This window comes from Pseudorca crassidens, chromosome 15 (assembly GCF_039906515.1).
Source record: "Pseudorca crassidens isolate mPseCra1 chromosome 15, mPseCra1.hap1, whole genome shotgun sequence".
NCBI lineage: Eukaryota > Metazoa > Chordata > Mammalia > Artiodactyla > Delphinidae > Pseudorca > Pseudorca crassidens.
Genome location: NC_090310.1, coordinates 38,612,300 through 38,628,902, shown reverse-complemented (window position 1 = coordinate 38,628,902; position 16,603 = coordinate 38,612,300). Strand labels below are relative to the sequence as shown.

General features: G+C 63.6%; 1 protein-coding gene across 1 annotated transcript; it reads left to right on the top strand.

Annotated features, from left to right (window-relative positions):
* Window positions 1–237: 237 nt before the first annotated feature.
* Window positions 238–16,423, top strand: WDR90 (WD repeat domain 90). Its single transcript, XM_067707212.1, is given in 43 exon segments — window positions 238–380; window positions 607–698; window positions 828–1,004; window positions 1,094–1,202; window positions 1,415–1,576; window positions 1,835–1,949; window positions 2,038–2,105; window positions 2,485–2,582; window positions 2,660–2,878; window positions 3,343–3,411; window positions 4,058–4,168; window positions 4,238–4,383; window positions 4,454–4,511; window positions 4,966–5,084; window positions 5,177–5,320; window positions 5,423–5,553; window positions 5,625–5,741; window positions 6,071–6,306; window positions 6,513–6,652; window positions 6,859–6,989; window positions 7,501–7,631; window positions 7,921–8,082; window positions 8,281–8,409; window positions 8,592–8,722; window positions 8,810–8,850; window positions 9,042–9,322; window positions 9,324–9,486; window positions 9,571–9,660; window positions 9,790–9,896; window positions 10,460–10,562; window positions 10,790–10,911; window positions 11,084–11,243; window positions 11,341–11,531; window positions 11,620–11,788; window positions 11,929–12,040; window positions 12,198–12,369; window positions 14,374–14,496; window positions 14,649–14,823; window positions 14,932–15,062; window positions 15,171–15,314; window positions 15,385–15,504; window positions 15,618–15,702; window positions 15,996–16,423. Coding segments are annotated over 43 exon segments (5,652 nt in total). The 5' UTR covers window positions 238–370; the 3' UTR covers window positions 16,154–16,423.
* The last annotated feature ends 180 nt before the right edge of the window (window positions 16,424–16,603 follow it).

Below are 16,603 nucleotides of genomic sequence, written 5' to 3'. Positions count from 1 at the left end.
ATCCCACAGCTGGTGGCGCTAGAGTACCCCCAGGGGGTCCCAGCTTGGGAGTGGCCGCAGAGGCCTGGGGGCGGAGGCTCCTTATGCCCCGGGGCACGACAGCAGAGAAGAGGAAGTGGTCGGGCAAGGTTTGGGGGCGCCCCGAGAAACAGCTGGTGAGGTGGGGGTCCAGACCACCAGCGCGGTCACTCACCAGGCCCCGCCCCGTCGCGCGGTCACGTGTCAGGCCCCGACCCTGAAGCGCGATCACGTGCCCTGCCGCCGTAACGGCGGAAGTGGCGTCGTTGCCGGGCGGCCGTTGCTAGGCGCGCACTGCGTGCTCTGCGTGGAGCGCGCGGTGGCCGAGGCGGGAAGCGCGAGCGGCGGCGCCATGGCCGGAGGTAGCGGCGCGCGGCGGGAGGGCCGGGGGCTCGGGGCCCGGGGCCGGGCGCCGGGGTCTGGGGCCCGAGATCCGGCGCCGCCGCGGACGGGTTGGTGTTGAGATTCGCCCGGAGCCCAGTCCGCGCGCTGCGCTGGCTGTCACAGCTGGGGAGCGCGCAGACCCTGCCCCGGCCCCCTCCCTAGACCCGCGGTGGGTCTGGCACCTCACGCCCCCGTGTCCCCCAGTGTGGCAGCAGCCGTTCCTCAACGTCTTCAGACACTTCAAGGTGGACGAGTGGAAGCGGTCCTCTAAAGAGGGCGACGTGGCCGTCGTGACGGTAAGTGGGCCGGGGCACCTGGTAGCAGGAGCGGCGGCTTCTCCTCTGTCTCCTGGGCCGCTTTGCTGCCGCCCTCCTGGCGCTCCGTGGGGCTGAGCGGGACGCCATGCCTCCCGTGTCTCTCTGCAGGACAAGACCCTCAAGTGCACGGTGTACCGCGTGCGGGGCCCTGTCTCTTCAGGCAATTACATCCAGCTCCCCAAAACCAGCACCCAGTCCCTGGGGCTGACCGGACGCTACCTGTACGTGCTCTTTCGGCCCCTGCCCGCCAAGCATTTCGTCTTTCACCTGGACCTGTGTACCGAGGTTACAAGCTGGAGAGCGGGAGCTGCCGGTGGGGGCCCTGCACTCATGCTGCAGTCTCCTCTCCTCACGCCCATGCTGTATGCCCACAGGGCAGCCAGGTCATCCGAGTGTCATTCTCCAACTTCTTCAAGGAGTTCAAGTCCACAGCCACATGGCTTCAGTTCCCTTTCATCTGTGAGACTGGGACACCCAGGAAAGGTAACATGCAGATAAGGTGTGAACGGGTCACAGATGGTCTGGGAGAGGCAGGCAGCCAGAAGGCTCAGCGGGGAGGCAGGCCAGGGACAGCCTGGGTGGAGGGGCATGTGGCTGTGGCCATGAGAGTGGGGACAGGCCGAGGACAGAGAGTGCTGTGGGCCAGTTGGTGAGGGTAGGCTCTGACCTTTGCTCCTGTCCTGCGCACCTGGCAGGTGTGGGCTCTCCTGGTGCCCGCTGGACCTGCCTGCAGCTCGACCTGCACGACATTCTGCTGGTCTACCTGAACCGACGGTACAGTCACCTCAAGAGCATCAGGCTGTGTGCTAGCCTGCTGGTCAGGAACCTCTACACCAGCGACCTGTGCTTCGATCCCGGTGAGGGCTAAAGGTGTGCTTAGCCTGCAGCCCACCTGCTCTAACTCCCTGTGTGCTGGCCTCCACACCCTCCCTGGCACTTGGTGAAAATGCCCATGCTGTACCATCTTTGAGCCTCCCAGCTCCCAAGGCAGCCACTGGGGGAGAGGGTGGCTGGGCTGGTGGCCAGGCAGTGCCCTGCTGGCTGGCACCTGGTGTTGTCTTGTCTGGGCTGGGAGAGGGAGCTGGGTGGGCTTCCTTGGACTCTGCTCTTCGTAGCTGTCACTGTCGCTGAAGCCCGGTGTGCAAAACTGCCCATCACCCCCATACCTCGAGAAATGGCATTCCCGGTGCCGAAAGGGGAGAGCTGGCACGACCACTATGTCCACATCCGGTGAGCAGCTCTGCCTGTCATGAGGGCGGCCGGGTGGAGGGACGGCAGGGCTGCCCCTGGAAGCTGACTGTCCTTCCACCCCGTCAAGGTTTCCAAGCGACAGCTCAAAAACACCCTGCGAGGCAGTTCAGAAGAGCTGTTCCCCTTCTGAGGCAGGTGGGCCTGTGGGACCAGCGGTGACCCAGCTTCAGGCCTGAAGGGCCCATGGAGCTCGGCGGGAGAGGGGGGCCTGATGCTGCATCTGGGGAGGTGAATGCAGCAGCATGATGCCTGCAAGGGTGAGGGGAGGCTGTCTCGAGGCCCCAGACCCAGTGTGGGAGGTTCCGACTAGAGTGCCGGGTGGCTTCAAGCTTTCCAACTGGGAAGGGGTGCCGGGGCCCACGGGAGGGTAGGCTACAGCTGTTGTTGTGGCTTCCCTCCTGCATAGTGGGCAAGGTCAGGGCCCACTGCTGACCCCTGCCCAGTGCCTTGTGGCCACGTTCTCACAGGCTTGTCTGCACTCTGCTCAGTGGGTTCTTCTCAATTGCAATCTTAGCGGGGCCTGTGCTGCGGCTTCTTCCTCACCCAGCGGCCTTCAGCAAGCCTGTTCAGGACAGCCTGGGCCTCATGGTCCAGAAGCGTGGCCCCACAGCCGTGAGTGCCCTGTGCCCTTGGAGATGGGGCTGAGGGTGGTGGCCACAGGGTGCTAACAGGCACTTGTCCTCCCGAAGTCCCGCCAGGCCCCCTCTGTGCCCAGGCCCCTTCCAGAAGTCAGTGTGTCCTGTGAGCGCTCCAAGGTCTCTAGTGTGGGTGGCCCCAGTGTCCGTAGCCAGGAGCCCTTGGCCTGGGTGGAGGCCACTGACAAGCACGTGGCCAGTGACAGCCTTCACGTGTCTGTGCATCAGACGACTGTGGAGCCCACGGCCCCAGAGGGTGCATCCCCACAAGAGGTGAGTGCTTTTCCCAAGGAAGGTGGGGCTGGACTGTGCCACCGAGGGGGGTGGGATGTGGACGAGGTGTGGGTGGAGGGCTGCTGGGCCTCTGTCCACTGGGAACATGCGTGGGGCAGATGGTCTCTTCCCATCTAGTCTCCTGGCAGAAAGCAGAACCAACAGGAGGTGGCTTTGGGCAAGAATCGTTTTCAACGAAGAGTAAGGAGGGGGCTGGTGCCCTGACCCCAGCCCCAGTGGTTTGGTGGGGGGCGGGCTTAGGCTCCAGGCAGGCGCAGGACTGGGGTACCTGGAGGGTCTAGTAATGTGATTGGAATTCTGGTTTCCTGCCATAGAGCAGCTGGCAGAAGGCACTAGAACCAGGTGGCTTTCTTGGGAGGCAGGCACCAGCTCTGGGTGGGGCAGCCTTGGTGGGACAGGAGCCTCGCCACTTCGGGGTCTCACTGTGAGTTTGCCTATTTCAGAGCTTCCTCCCGGATCCGGTCCTGAGGCTCAAGGGGGTCATCGGCTTTGGGGGTCACAGCACCAAATGGGTGAGGGGTCCGACTCTGTTCTTGCTGGGTCGTGCAAGTGTCAGATACACAGAGGGGACAGTGGGCACACCCCGTGTTTCCTTGAGGTGGCTGTGTGGGCAGCCGAGCTCCCCCAGGCGTCGGGTCCCTTCATCGCTGCAGACGCCCAGCCCTGCCCGCATCCTCACACGCTCGGTGCTTCCTTGACGTGATGACATCCCGTCGTAGGCGTCCCTTTGTGTCGTGAACACCAGCCGGGTCGGTGCTGGTCCGATCGCTCAAGCTTCCAGAGACCTGAGAGCCCTTGCTCACCCTTTAAAGCTTTGATGCGTGTTGTCCAGCCGAGTGGGGCCGGGTATGGGCGAGACTTGTGGGACCCTGCAGGAACAGCAGCAGGAGAGGAGGCTGTGTGCTCGCCAGGCCTTCCAGGACACGAACTCCGAGTCTTTGTGGGCTCTCTGGCCTTTTGTCACCTGAATCCCAAAGTTTCTTGTGTTGCGGACAGGGCTTAGAGGAAGCCCTGCCTTTGCGCACGTGCACCCGAGCTCTTTCTGTTCTTTTGGCACATGCATCCCATTGACTCCTGTGTGTGGGGCTCGGCGGAGTGCTGGGGTGGGGGGACGAAGCCGACCAGCCTGTGACCTCAGCCTCCGGCCCCTGTGCACAGGCCCTGTGGACCCGGGATGGGGCCGCCGTCGTGTACCCTTGCCATGCGATCATCGTCGTCCTGTGTGTCAACACCCGGCAGCAGCGTCTTTTCCTTGGCCACACAGACAAGGTGGGCACCCTGGCCCAGGGGTGGCTTGTTCTGCAGGCACACACCCTCCCTCACCCTGCTGCCCCCCAGGTCTCTGCCCTGGCGCTGGACGGGAGCGGTTCCCTGCTGGCCTCAGCCCAGGCACGGCCCCACAGCATGCTGCGTCTCTGGGACTTCCAGACCGGGGAGTGCCTGTCCCTCTTCCAAAGCCCAGTCCACACCGTCTGCTCCCTCAGGTGGGTGCAGGGTCTCCGAGCGGGGTGGGGGCTGCGCCTGCAACACTGACCTCCACCTCTCCATCTGCAGCTTCTCTGACAGTGGGGAGGTGCTTTGTGGTGTCGGCAAGGACCGCCACGGGCGAATGGTAAGCAGGCCAGGCCGGGGGAGGTGGGGCAGCCCATCCTGGGGTGCAGGCAGGCAGCAAGGGTCCCCCGCAGGCCTCCCCCAGCCCCGCCGGGCACCACTGCGCCATACTTGCTAGAGTGTCTGTTTCACTCCCTCGTGGATGGAGCTGACCTTTGACTGACCGGCCTCGACCGGCCTCACCCTCTTCAGTGGCAAGTCCCCCACGCCTGAGCTGGGCGTGTTTAACATGACAGCATCTCTGAAGTTGGGTGTTTCACCCGGGGTCTCTCCTCCACTCGTGGTTGTGTCTCCTGCTCCTTTCTGCATACATATGTCTGTGGAAACCCCGGGTGGGCACATGTAGGTTCCTCCGGGCCGCAGGGGCCAACTTTCCCACCCCCTGCAGCCCAACGCGCCTGCTTCTGTGGGAGAGGCCAGGCGGGTGGTGGGTGCTCAGCGTGGACTTGTTGCAGACTGTGGTGGTGTGGGGCACGGCCCAGGTGGGGCGAGGCGGAGAGGCCGTCATCCTCACGAAGGTGCACAGCGACGTTGATATCCAGGCATTCAAGGTGGCCTTTTTCGATGAAACCAGGTGATTGGCTGCCCGCCTGCCCATCCTCCGTGCTGGGACCAGCGAGTTGTGAGCTGGCCCCTCCTCCCTGGCTCACCTCCTACCCCTCGCAGGATGGCATCGTGCGGGCGGGGCAGCGTGCGGCTGTGGCGGCTGCGAGGTGGGGGGCTGCGCTCCTGCCCTGTGGACCTGGGGGAGCACCACGCGCTGGAGTTCACTGACCTGGCCTTCAGGCAGGCCCAGGACAGCCATATACTGTGAGCCCCACCCTCCCTCCCCTAATGGCCAGGGCCCGCCCATTCCTTGCCCCGCTTCTCGGTCCCTCCGCCTTCACTTGTTACTTCTGCCTCTCTGGGCAGCTACGTCTGCAGCCGCAGCGGCCACATCCTGGAGATTGACCACCAGCGCATGGCTGTGCGGTGCGCTCGCCGCCTCCTGCCTACACAGACCCCTGGTGGCCCCCTCCCACAGAAGCCGACCTTCAGTTCAGGTAGGTGGGCCCTGCTGTGTTGGGAGGAGCGGCCCTGACGCTTTGGGCTGACCGTGCCTCCCCCTACCCAGGCCCCGGCATCGCCATCAGCAGCCTCAGCATCTCCCAGGCCAAGTGTGCCATGGGCTCCGAGGACGGCTACCTGCGCCTCTGGCCCCTGGACTTCTCTTCTGTGCTCTTGGAGGCAGGTGGGGCCTCGACATCACCTTGCCACCAGGGTTGCCGCAGGAGGGCCGTGTCCCCGGGCTGGACGGCAGTCATGGGGCTCCAAGGGGCTGTGTCCTGAGCTGGGGTCCACCATTGCTGAGCCCAGGGGTGGGTGGTCACAGGGGAGGCACCTGTTGTAGCTCACAGGGAGATGGGGCTCCAGGCAGCAGGGAAGCGCATTTCTCAGTGTCCTGGGCAGAGGGGCTGGGCACAGGCACAGCATGGATATGGTCAGCCTGCCCCAGTTGGCCCAGGTTCCAGGCCCACCCCACTACAGGCCTGGGCGATCACCAACCCACCCTGCCTGCAGAGCATGAGGGCCCCATCAGCTCCGTCTGCGTCAGCCCTGACGGCCTGCGTGTGCTGTCCACCACCTCCTCGGGCCACCTGGGTTTCCTGGACATCCTGTCCCGGGAGTACAGCGTGCTGGTGCGCTCCCACGCCGCCCCGGTGCTGGCCCTTGCCACTGAGAGCAGCCGGGGACAGCTGGCCACTGTGTCCCAGGACCACACTGTCCGCATCTGGGACCTAGCGACCTTGCAGCAGGTGGGGTGTGGCCGGAGGGAAGCCAGCCAGGAGGGAGGGACTGGAGGGCCGCAGGCCATACTGAGGCCCGGTGGGTGGGGCCCTGAGTTCTTCTGCCTGTGTTTGGGGCCTGAAGGTTCAAGGCACTTGGAGAGAGACTGGCTCTCGGGCCTTGTGGCCAGCTGGTTGCCCCAGCCTGTCCGCCCTCACATGGCCCTGTCCTCCAGCTGTATGACTTCGCGTCTCCGGAGGAGGCCCCGTGTGCTGTTGCCTTCCACCCTACCCAGCCCACCTTCTTCTGTGGCTTTAGCAGCGGGGCCGTCCGTTCCTTCAGCCTGGAGACCACCGAGGTCCTAGTGGAGCACAGGTGGGTGGTCAGCCGGCTCTGGCCCCACAGACGATCGAGGTGGAAGCTCCAGTGGTTTGTGGGTCCCCTGGGGAGTGTGGGAGATCGGGTAGTGTGGGGGAGGGCCGTCTACTGGAAGCCCCGCCCTCTGCTGCCCCTCCGGGATTCTGCAGGAGGTCTGGGACGGTGCAGCTCAGGGGCAAGGCAACAGTGTCTCGTGTGTGCAGGTGTCACCGCGGAGCCATCACCGGCCTGGCCGCCAGCCCCAACGGCAGCCTCCTGTTCAGCTCCTGCTCTCGGGGCTCCCTGGCCCAGTACCATAGCAGCGCGCCCCAGTGCCGCATCCTTCGTGTGACAGGTCAGGCCCCCAGGCCCAGCCCCAGCCCCACTCTGGCCTCCCAGCCATCCCCTGGTCAGGTCCCTGCGGGGGTGGGGGTACGTGTCGCCCCCGACTGTGGTACTGCGTTCTACAGTCGCACTACTGAGACCCCCAGAGCCAAGTGTGGTTTTAGGACTCACCAGCCCCCCGAGATTGAAGGTCAGTGAGAGTCTGTGCCCACCCTTCCCCAGGAGGAAGTGAGTACCTGAAGCCTGAGCACCAGGCCAGCAGGGGAGTCAGCCCCCTCCCATGGCCACTGTAACTCGGGCCAGCCAGATGGTCACTTGGTGGTCACTCGGAGAACCCCCAGATTTCCTGGCAGTTCGTGGTGCCCACTGGTGTCTTGGTGCTCTCACATCTAGGCCCCATGGGCTGGCTGCTGTGGGATCTGCCCTGCCCAGCCCGCAACAGTAGGTCTCTGCCCAGTGTCTGTTCTGGTGCCCCACCCCTACCCTGACCCAGCTGACTGCCTGTCCCCATATGCCGGCAGCTAACGTGGTGTGCCAGGAGGCTTGCCCGAGCCCCAGTGCCCTGGTGGTCAGTGGGGACAGCCACCTGCTGGCCTTTGTGGGTCCCTCCAAGTACACAGTGACTGTCATGGACACAGCCTCACTGGATGAGGTGAGTCAACTGGAACTCTCCCTGTGTGCAGTGAGGGTGGAGTCACGCCAGTTTGGCCCACAGACCCTGTGGGCACCCTGACCCTGGCAGCTGCGTGTTTCCCTGGGTGGGAGGCCATGCTCATTTCAGAAAGGACCTGGGCCCTGCGCCCCTCATGGCACAGAGGACATGTGAGCTGTGGGCAGCCTGCCGGATGGGTGCCCAAGGCCGCCCACGGCCCGGGCCCCAGCTCTGGGGGCTCGAGCTCTGGCCGGAGGTCATGGTGAGGACACTTGCTGCTCTCCCTCAGCTGCTGAGGGTTGACATCAGGACTCTGGACCTGGCTGGCAGCTGCCTGGACTCAGCTGTGGCCGTCTGCTTTGGCCCTGCACCCCCTGGCCACTTGCTGGTGTCCACGTCCTCTAACATGGTTGCAGTGCTAGATGCCACGTCGGGCCTCTTGGTCCGGGAGGTGAGCCCAAGACTGCGGCTGGTGGCCTGGCCTCCCCCGCCTTCCCGGCTCCGGCCTTGCTGCCCGCAGTGCCCAGAGGAGGGGAGGCCCTGGGCTGCTTGCTGCTCCCTAGAGGTTGTGTTCTGTGAGAAGGGGGCTCCCCAACTGGTGGTCCTGTGTGCTCTGACTTTTTCCCTCAGCAATCCCTCTCTCTTCCAGCTGTCCTGTGTCCCCCCTGCGGCCTGCTCTGTCCTAGCTCTCGGCGGGGATGGCCGTTTTCTGCTCACAGCCGCTGACCGGGCCATCAAGGTGTGGGACTACTCAGCACAGGCTGGCCCTGGCTGCCAGGTGTGTGCCCTGGGCGGGTGCACAGCGGGTAAGAAGGAAGGTGGAGGACAGTCCCTGAAGTTACCCCGTGCCTGCTGGGGCCTGATACTGCACGAGGTCCTCTTGGTCAGTCTGCAGTCTGGTGGCCAGGTGTCTCTAGCTGTGCCTCAGTGGTCTCTATATTGCCACACTGCTGCCCTCAGGTGTACATCGGCCACTCAGAACCTGTGCGGGCCGTGGCTTTCACCCCCGACCAGCAGCAGCTCCTTAGTGTGGGAGACGCCATCTTTCTATGGGACGTTTTGGCGCCCTCTGAGAAGTCCCCTCCAGGAAGGCAAGTTCCTGCCCTCGACATGCATCTGCCAGACCTTCCTCTGCACCCCTTCGCCCCACCCGACCATCTCTCTTGTCACCTCTGCAGTGTCCAAGGCTCTCCCGGGGCCCCCACAACCTGCGAAGCTGGTGAGTGGTCCCACCACACTGGCAGTCTCCATGGTGATGTCTGGTGCTGGCGCTGTAACCGCTGTGGGTGCACAGCACTGTTCTTTTCCTGAGGGTCCCGATGCAGAGCTGGTTGGGCGTGAGGGGCTGGGCACGCCTCCTGCTCTGCCCTCCCCAGGCCCTGAGCTCAGCCGAGCTCCTTCCGTCCTCAGGCCTGGGTACAAGACAGCTGGAGGACATGGTGTCCGGGGCCAATGGGCTTCCCCGGCAGCAGGTGCCCATGCCATCCCAGGCGTCCCCACCCTGGCTGGACATCTGTGCCAGGCCCCCCAAGGACCATGATGGTGAGGGCAGGGGTCCTAGGAGGGCCTGGAGGGGATGTGTTCCTGGCTCCCATCCTGACATGCTTTGTTGCTCCTGGCCTGGGGGAGGGGCAAGGGCATGGGGTTGCTCTGCTCCCTCGTCTCACTGTCTCCCCACCCTCCTCAGGCGCTTTCTCCATGTCAGATGAGAGCCGTGGCCCTGAGGGTCTCCGCCAGGCCTCAGGCCCACCTGTGCTGGTGCAGAAGGAGGCTGGCAGGGCCGGTGATGGGGCCTGGGGGGCCATGGGGGGCCCCTGGGACCTTGACAGGCCTCCCAACCCCCGTGGTTGGCCCAGTAAGCAGGGGAGGGGCAGCAGGGTGGGGCAGGGTCACTCATAACTGGACCAGGGCCCAGGTGCATGTACCACGTGGACTCCAGGTGGCCTAAGGACAGACCTGGCTGCCCCTGGCAGACAAGGGATGGTCACCTACAGGACAAATGGAGAGCCCAAGGCCCCTGCTGGGCCAGGTGGGTGATGGGACGTGGCTCATCTGTACCCTTTGAACCCAAGCGTCTGACCAGCCAGGGCAGGGTGCCTGCAAGGAGGGTCACTGTGTGGTCCCTGGGGGTTCACAGCCTCATTCCCTTCCCTGACAGGTGCCTGCAGCACTGGAAGAGCCAGGGCCCAGCCCCCCACTCGCCCGGACTCCTATCGGCATTTCACAGCTCGCTACAAGGCCTCCCTGCTGCCCAAGGTTGGCTGGGTGGGGCATCCTCATAGGCCCTGCCACCAGTGGATATCCTGGAAGCCCAGGGGTCCAGGTGGCATGGCCCTGTGGTGTCTGGGGTACTCCTGCTCCCTGGTAGACACAGGCTCCCTAGGGTTTCCCTGGGGCAGCTCCCAGAGCTGACAGCAGCCCAGGCCTTGCTGGCACTTGCCCCACGGGTCACCCCTCTGCCCTGAGCCCCATGCTCTCACCGGACTGGTTTAGGTTCTCACTGTCACGCAGTGACTGGACCTAGGCGTGTCCTGCTAAGCCCACACACTCACTTCACTCCATGGTCCTGGCTCCCCTTCACTTCCCCCCTGGCAGGCGCCTCCCCGTCTCCTCCTCCTGCCTCCCTGTCTGCATGCTGCATGCCAGGCTCCCAGCCCCGCTGGCCACCGCGTGCAGACTTTGGTGCCCACGTACCTGCCGTTTGCCTCCTCCCAGGAGCATGCATCTCCCAAGGCTCAGTCCCACGCCCGGCCTGATGGGCAGAGCTTGAGGTTGGGGGCCTGGGCCAGGTGGGCCGGTGCCAGTGTCCTGGGTCCACTTCCTCACAGGGCCTCTCCTTCCCTGCTGTCGGCGATGAGCGGCTGCACCTGAAGGCCGTCATGGGTTACAACGGGAACGGGCGCGCCAACCTGGTCTGGAGGCCAGACACAGGTGGGGGCCATGGCCCAGACGCTGCAGGGTGGGCTCAGTTCTGTCCACCCCTAGGCCAGGCCCCATGGAGGGGCCCGCAGGTGGTTTGGGCTGCAGGACGGGCGTGTCCTCCTGGTGGCACTTCCTGCTGTGAGCAGGAGTTCTCCTTGGGGTGGGGTTGGCGGGTGTGGGCACGAGTGCCTGGGGCTGTGGGGCTGACGGGGCGGGCGCTTCCTCCCTGCCCACAGGCTTCTTCGCCTACACGTGTGGTTGCCTGGTGGTGGTGGAGGACCTGCACTCTGGTGTCCAGCAGCACTGGCTTGGCCACCCTGAGGAGATCTCCACGCTGGCCCTCAGCCACGATGCCCAGGTGCCTGTCCTGCAGCCTGCCTTGAATGCCCAGGGCCAAGGTGTGCCTCGGAGCTTGGCTCCTTGAACTGCGTGCAGCTGGCTCTCGCTTCCAGAGCAGCCCTTTACACAGAGCGGGAACGGGCCCGTGGACTGCACCCTCCCTGCTGACCACCCACCTGCCTGCCCGCCAGGTGCTGGCCTCTGCCTCAGGCCGAAGCAGCACTGCCTCCCGCTGCCAGATCCGTGTCTGGGACGTGCCAGGGGGCTCCTGTCGGCAGCTCCTTTCTCACCACGACACTGCTGTTCAGGCCCTGGCTTTCTCACCAGACGACAGACTCCTCGTCACTCTGGGTCAGCAGGGTGGGGGCGGAGGACAGTGGTCTCTGGACTCCCCTGCCTGTCCTGGGAACCCTGGGCAGCTGACGTGGTCACTCTGCATCTCCCCCAGGGGACTATGGCGACCGCACCCTGGCCCTGTGGAGCATGGCCACCTACGAGCTTGTGTCCTCCACGTGCCTCCCAGAGCCAGTATACGGCATGGCCTTCAACCCCTGGGACGCTGGCGAGCTCGCCTGCGTGGGCCAGGGTGCCGTCACCCTGTGGCTTCTGCAGCAGCGTGGGGGCGATGTCAGCCTCCAGGTGCCAGGGTTCAGAGGAGGCTTTGGAGGATGGGGTCTGGCTGGACCCCAGGGCATCGCTGACCCACACTGTGCTCGTGTCCCTCCAGGTCCACCGAGAGCCCATCCCTGAGGAGGTGGGGGGGTGGGAGCTGACCTCGCTCTGCTACGGGACCACACCCCTGCTCTACTGCGGCTCCAATGCTGGCCAGGTGTGTGTTTGGGACATGTGTGCCAGCTGCTGCTTCCTGGCCTGGGAGGCGGACGACGGTGAGATCGGTGGGTGTCTGACGGAGCCTCCGTGGCCCTTGACAGCTTGGGGCTCGGTTCTCCCTGGGAGTCCCAGTGCTGGGGCGGTGGACACCGTCTTGAGTCCCAGGAATCTGGGGACGTGGCTCACGGCATCTCCTGTCCCCCAGGAGTGCTGCTGTGCTCGGGCGCGCGTCTGGTCAGTGGCAGCAACACCAGGCGGCTGCGCCTATGGGCCGTGGGGGCCGTACCAGAGCTGAGGTGCAAGGGCTCCGGGGCCAGGTGAGCATCTACAGTGTGTCTGGGAGCTGGCACTCTGTTGCCAGCTGGGCCCGTCCCCCAGGGGAACATGCTCGGGCAAGGCCAGGGCCCGTGGGCCAAACCACCTGGCTCCCTCGGCTCTCGCTGCTGCCACCCCTTTGACCCCCTGCTCCTCCAGGTCTAGCTCTGTGTTTATGGAGCGTGAGCTGACCCTTGACGGGGCCGTCGTGAGTGCAGTCTTCCACGAAAGCATGGACATGGGTGTGGTGGGCACCACGGCGGGCACGCTCTGGTACGTCAGCTGGGCTGAGGGCACAAGCACCCGCCTCGTCAGCGGCCACCAGAGCAAGGTGAGGCCGCTGGGCCACCGGCTTGCCGCCGAGGATTTCTGAGGGGATCCCAGCCCGCACAAGCCGGGCAGCTGCCGTGCACTCCCTCCGTCCCCGCCCCCCTGGGTGCTCCCAGCCCAAGCGCAGCTGCGAGTGTCCAGGCGTTCCCAGGACCAGCTGCACCCCTGGAACCACGCGCCCCTCCCCGTGGGCATGGGGTCCATGCCGTGTCCACGTGCAGCAGCCCCAGGCCCTGTGGCCTTCTTGACCCTTCCTCTTTTCCGCCACTTTATTCTCTTGTAATTTACGTGTTGAAGAAAACTGGTCATCCACCCTGGAGTCTTTCACCACCGTTGTTGGACATGCTTCCCTGGGGTCCGAGGGGTCTGGAAGCCGGGCCAGGGTCTAGTCAGGGCCAGCCAGTCCCAACGTTACTTCCTTCTGGGAGTGTTGTGTCTCCCACCAGTGATGCCCTTGTCTGGCGGCAGGAGTTGCAGGTGGCAGTAGTCAGATCCCTCGTTCTTTCAGAAGGGAAGTGGCCTCGAGAGCTCTCAGGTTTCCCGGGGCTGGGACAGGGCACAGGTAGATGAGTGTCTCCCTCATGGACCAGGCCCCCCAGCAGCAGTCAATGTGTTACTTTCTGAGAGCTATTAAGGGCTGGTGGGTGGAAATGTGGGTCTGGCTTCCCCACCGTCACTTTCTCTTGATGCTCGTGGAGTCCTGGCTTTGGCTGGTGGCAGGGTCTTCAAGTTGGCTCCTGAGTCTTTTTAAAAAAATTCTACGTTCATTTGTTCAGGCGTAACAGTAGCCAACAAAGAAACTCTTGTGTGAGGTAGTGAGGGTTACATGTTTCCTTTTTCTTTGGTAATGGCTTTATGTCGAGGTATAATCTGTGGGCCACACACCCATGTAACATCAATGGATTTTGAAACATTTGCAGAACTGTGCAACACCGCAGTCACTTTCATCCCAGAAGGAAACCCCCCAGCCATTAAACACTCACCACCCAGCCCCTGGCAGGCGCTCACCGACTCTGTCTCTGTCGGTTTGCCTGTTCTGGATGGTCCCTGTGAACAGAAACACACTCTGTGGTGCTTTCTATCTGCTTCTCTTACTGAGCATCGTGTTTTCAAGGTCCATCTGAGTTGTAGCGAGTGTCAGTGCTTCACTCCTATTTACTGCTAAATATGCTTCTGTGGTACAGATAGGATGAGTTTATCCACCCACCAGGGCATGAGCTCGAGGGTGCTGAGTTCTTGACCTGAGCTGGTGGTCACTGGTGGTCCCCCTCTTCTGTGGACCACAGGTGCTCCAGCCTCTCCCTCTGCAGCTCTGCCCAAGACCGGACTTGGCTGTTCCAGAGCCTGTGGGCCCCTCCAGTGGGAAATGGGCTTAGAGGTCATGGTCTGAGGCCCAGAGGGGCCCATCACTTCTCAGCCAAACAGACCTAAATTATTATTTTTCTAAGATAAAATGCATCAGGAGTTTATACTTAATGCTTGAAATTCACATTCAGGACTCGGATATTTTGTTTTACCTCATTGGTGCACGGCCTGTCTCCTTTTTTTAATTTTTATTTTAATTTTTTTTTCTGTCTCCTTTTTTTTACACCAGAGATCCTGACTCTGTGTAATCATACAACTGCTTTCTCCCTTGATACACATGACACACACACACATGACAATCTCAGCCCCACCCCCCCTGCTGTGATGAGGCCCAGGAGTGGCCCCCCTGGGAGTCCCGTGTTCTAGGTTCTGTCAGGACAGTTCCTTCTGTGATGTCCTAGCAAGTGGATGGTCAAGTTCAACTGACTGGTGGGCTTCTTGCAATTTGGATTCCACCCAGGTCTAGTGTGGGGACACTTGGGAGGGAGGGAGGTCAGGACAGTTTCTTTGTGCCACATGGTGGGCCGGGGCCAGGTAGGCTCAAGGGGGAGATGGATGCTCTCATGAATGACCTGGCCATGCTGTGTTCCCTCTCTGCTCGAGGGCCATGGGCCTCAGGTAGGGTGGTGACTCCTCACAGGTGAACGAGGTGGTCTTCAGCCCCAGCGAGTCCCACTGTGCCACGTGCAGTGACGATGGGAGCGTGAGGGTGTGGAGCGTGGCCAGCATGGAGCTGCTGATCCAGTTCCAGGTGCTCAGCCAGGTACTTGGGGGGCGCCTGGGGCTGGGGTGCACGCCCGGGACTCCGGCAGCCTCGTTCTCCATCCAGCCTTGGTGTCTGTCTGTGGCCTTGGGCCTGGGCCCCTTCCCCTCTCCCCAGGGGAGTGCTAATGTTTTCCTACCGTGGGTCCCCAGAGCTGCCTCTGCCTGTCTTGGAGCTCCCCATCCTGCGAACGCCCAGAGCAGCAGTGGGTGGCAGCGGGCTACAGTGACGGCACGCTGCGGCTCTTCAGCATCCCCCTCATAGCGATGGAGCTCAAGATGCATCCCCACTCGGCTGCACTGACGGCCATCGCCTTCTCTGCTGATGGTGAGGCCGGGCTCACGGTGACAGCACGGCTTCTGCCTGGCCCAGGTCACACCTTTGGGCTGAGGGCTAGGGGCTCACGAGTAACAGCTTGGTCTCTGCCTCGCCCAGGTCAGACCATCCTCTCCGGAGACAGGGATGGGCTCGTGGCTGTGAGTCGCCCTCGCACGGGGATGACCTTCCGTGTGCTGAATGACCATCGGGGAGCCCCGATCTGCACCATCCAGAGCACGAGAAGAGAGGTGAAGTAGCCTTGTGAGCCTGCAGGGCCTGGCCTGAGCCGAGGGTGCTGGCAGGGAAGGGGATGGGAGAGCAGGGCAGATGGCACCTACCAGCCTTTATGTCCCCAGTATGGAGACTTCGGGGCAGAGGGTGTGGACCTGTGGCTGGCTGCCAGCGGGGACCAGCAGGTCAGCGTTTGGGCCTCCAACTGGCTGCAGGACCACTGTGAGCTCGTGGACTGGCTGAGCTTCCCAGCGCCCGCCCTCACGGAGGTAAGAGTCCCGGTGGCCCTGCGGGCGGGGTGCCCCCCCACCCTGCCACAATGTGCTGTGCCCTCCACAGGTTCCCAGCTGCCCGCCACCCTCCCTCGCCGCCTTCTGCCCCTGGGATGAGGCGCTGCTGGTGTGTGCGGGCCTCAGCGTGCACCATGAGGTCGTCTTCTACAGCCTCTGCCAGAAGCAGGCACATGCACCCCTCCATGTGGTTCTGGGAGCCTGAGGGACCCGGGGCTGGGGAGGGACAGGTCTCGGGGCCACGGGAACCCCCGCCCAGTGCCTCACGCTTGCTGTCTGCAGGTGATGAAGAAGATCCCACTGCCTTTCTTTGCTGTGTCCATGAGCCTGTCCCCTGGGGCCCACCTTATGGCCATTGGCTTCTCTGGTGAGTGCTGGTGTCTTGAGTGAGGCCCAGTGGGTACACCTGTGCCCCCACACTGAGCCGTACCCCTCGTCCCTGAAAGTGGGGTGAGGACACCTGCTCCAGGGGAGTCTTTCGGGTAGGGTCAGGAAATGAGGGGGGTGGGGGGCCAGGTTCCCCCAATGAGGCACTGGCCCCAGCTGGAGACAGAGCCAGGGTGGGTTGGAGGAACCCTGGGTCCTGGAACTATACAGACACAGGCACAGGGCCCACGGCACCCTAACTGTCCCAGCCCACCCGATGCTGTCCCCCAGCAGAGCGTGTGCTGAGGCTGGTGGACTGTGCGTCGGGGGCCGTGCAGGACTTTGCTGGCCATGATGACTCGGTGCAGCTGTGCAGGTTTGCCCCATCTGCTCGGCTGCTCTTCACGGCGGCCCACAATGAGATACTGGTGTGGGAAGTCACAGGCCACTGACCCCCAGTGGGGAGTGTGGGGTCAGGTGTTGCCCTTCTGGTCAGCTGGGCACCTGGCCTGGGCAGAGGCTCAGCTGAGAAGCTGGGTTGGCCGGGGGCCTTGTGCTGGGCCAGGATGGCTGGGTGGGCTTCACCCCTCCACACCCGGCTGCCCAGGAGTGTGTGCAAATCATCAAGACCTTGAACATGTATGAAGTGCTTATTGCTTCTTTTCCTTTGGGCTTTTGTTTCTACCTTGTACAGTTCAAATAAATGTGGGTGTTGCACTGAGGCATTGTCTCCTGGTCACTCCAGACTGCCTGAGCTCAGTTTCTGCCCAACCTCCAGACCTCCTGCTCCCTGCCAGGGATCCTGACCCCTGCATGAGCTGCGGGGGCGGGGCGGCACTGGGCAAAGGCCCCGCCCCACTGGCCGGCGCGGCGCTGGCAGTGCCCGGCGTGCCCACGCGGTG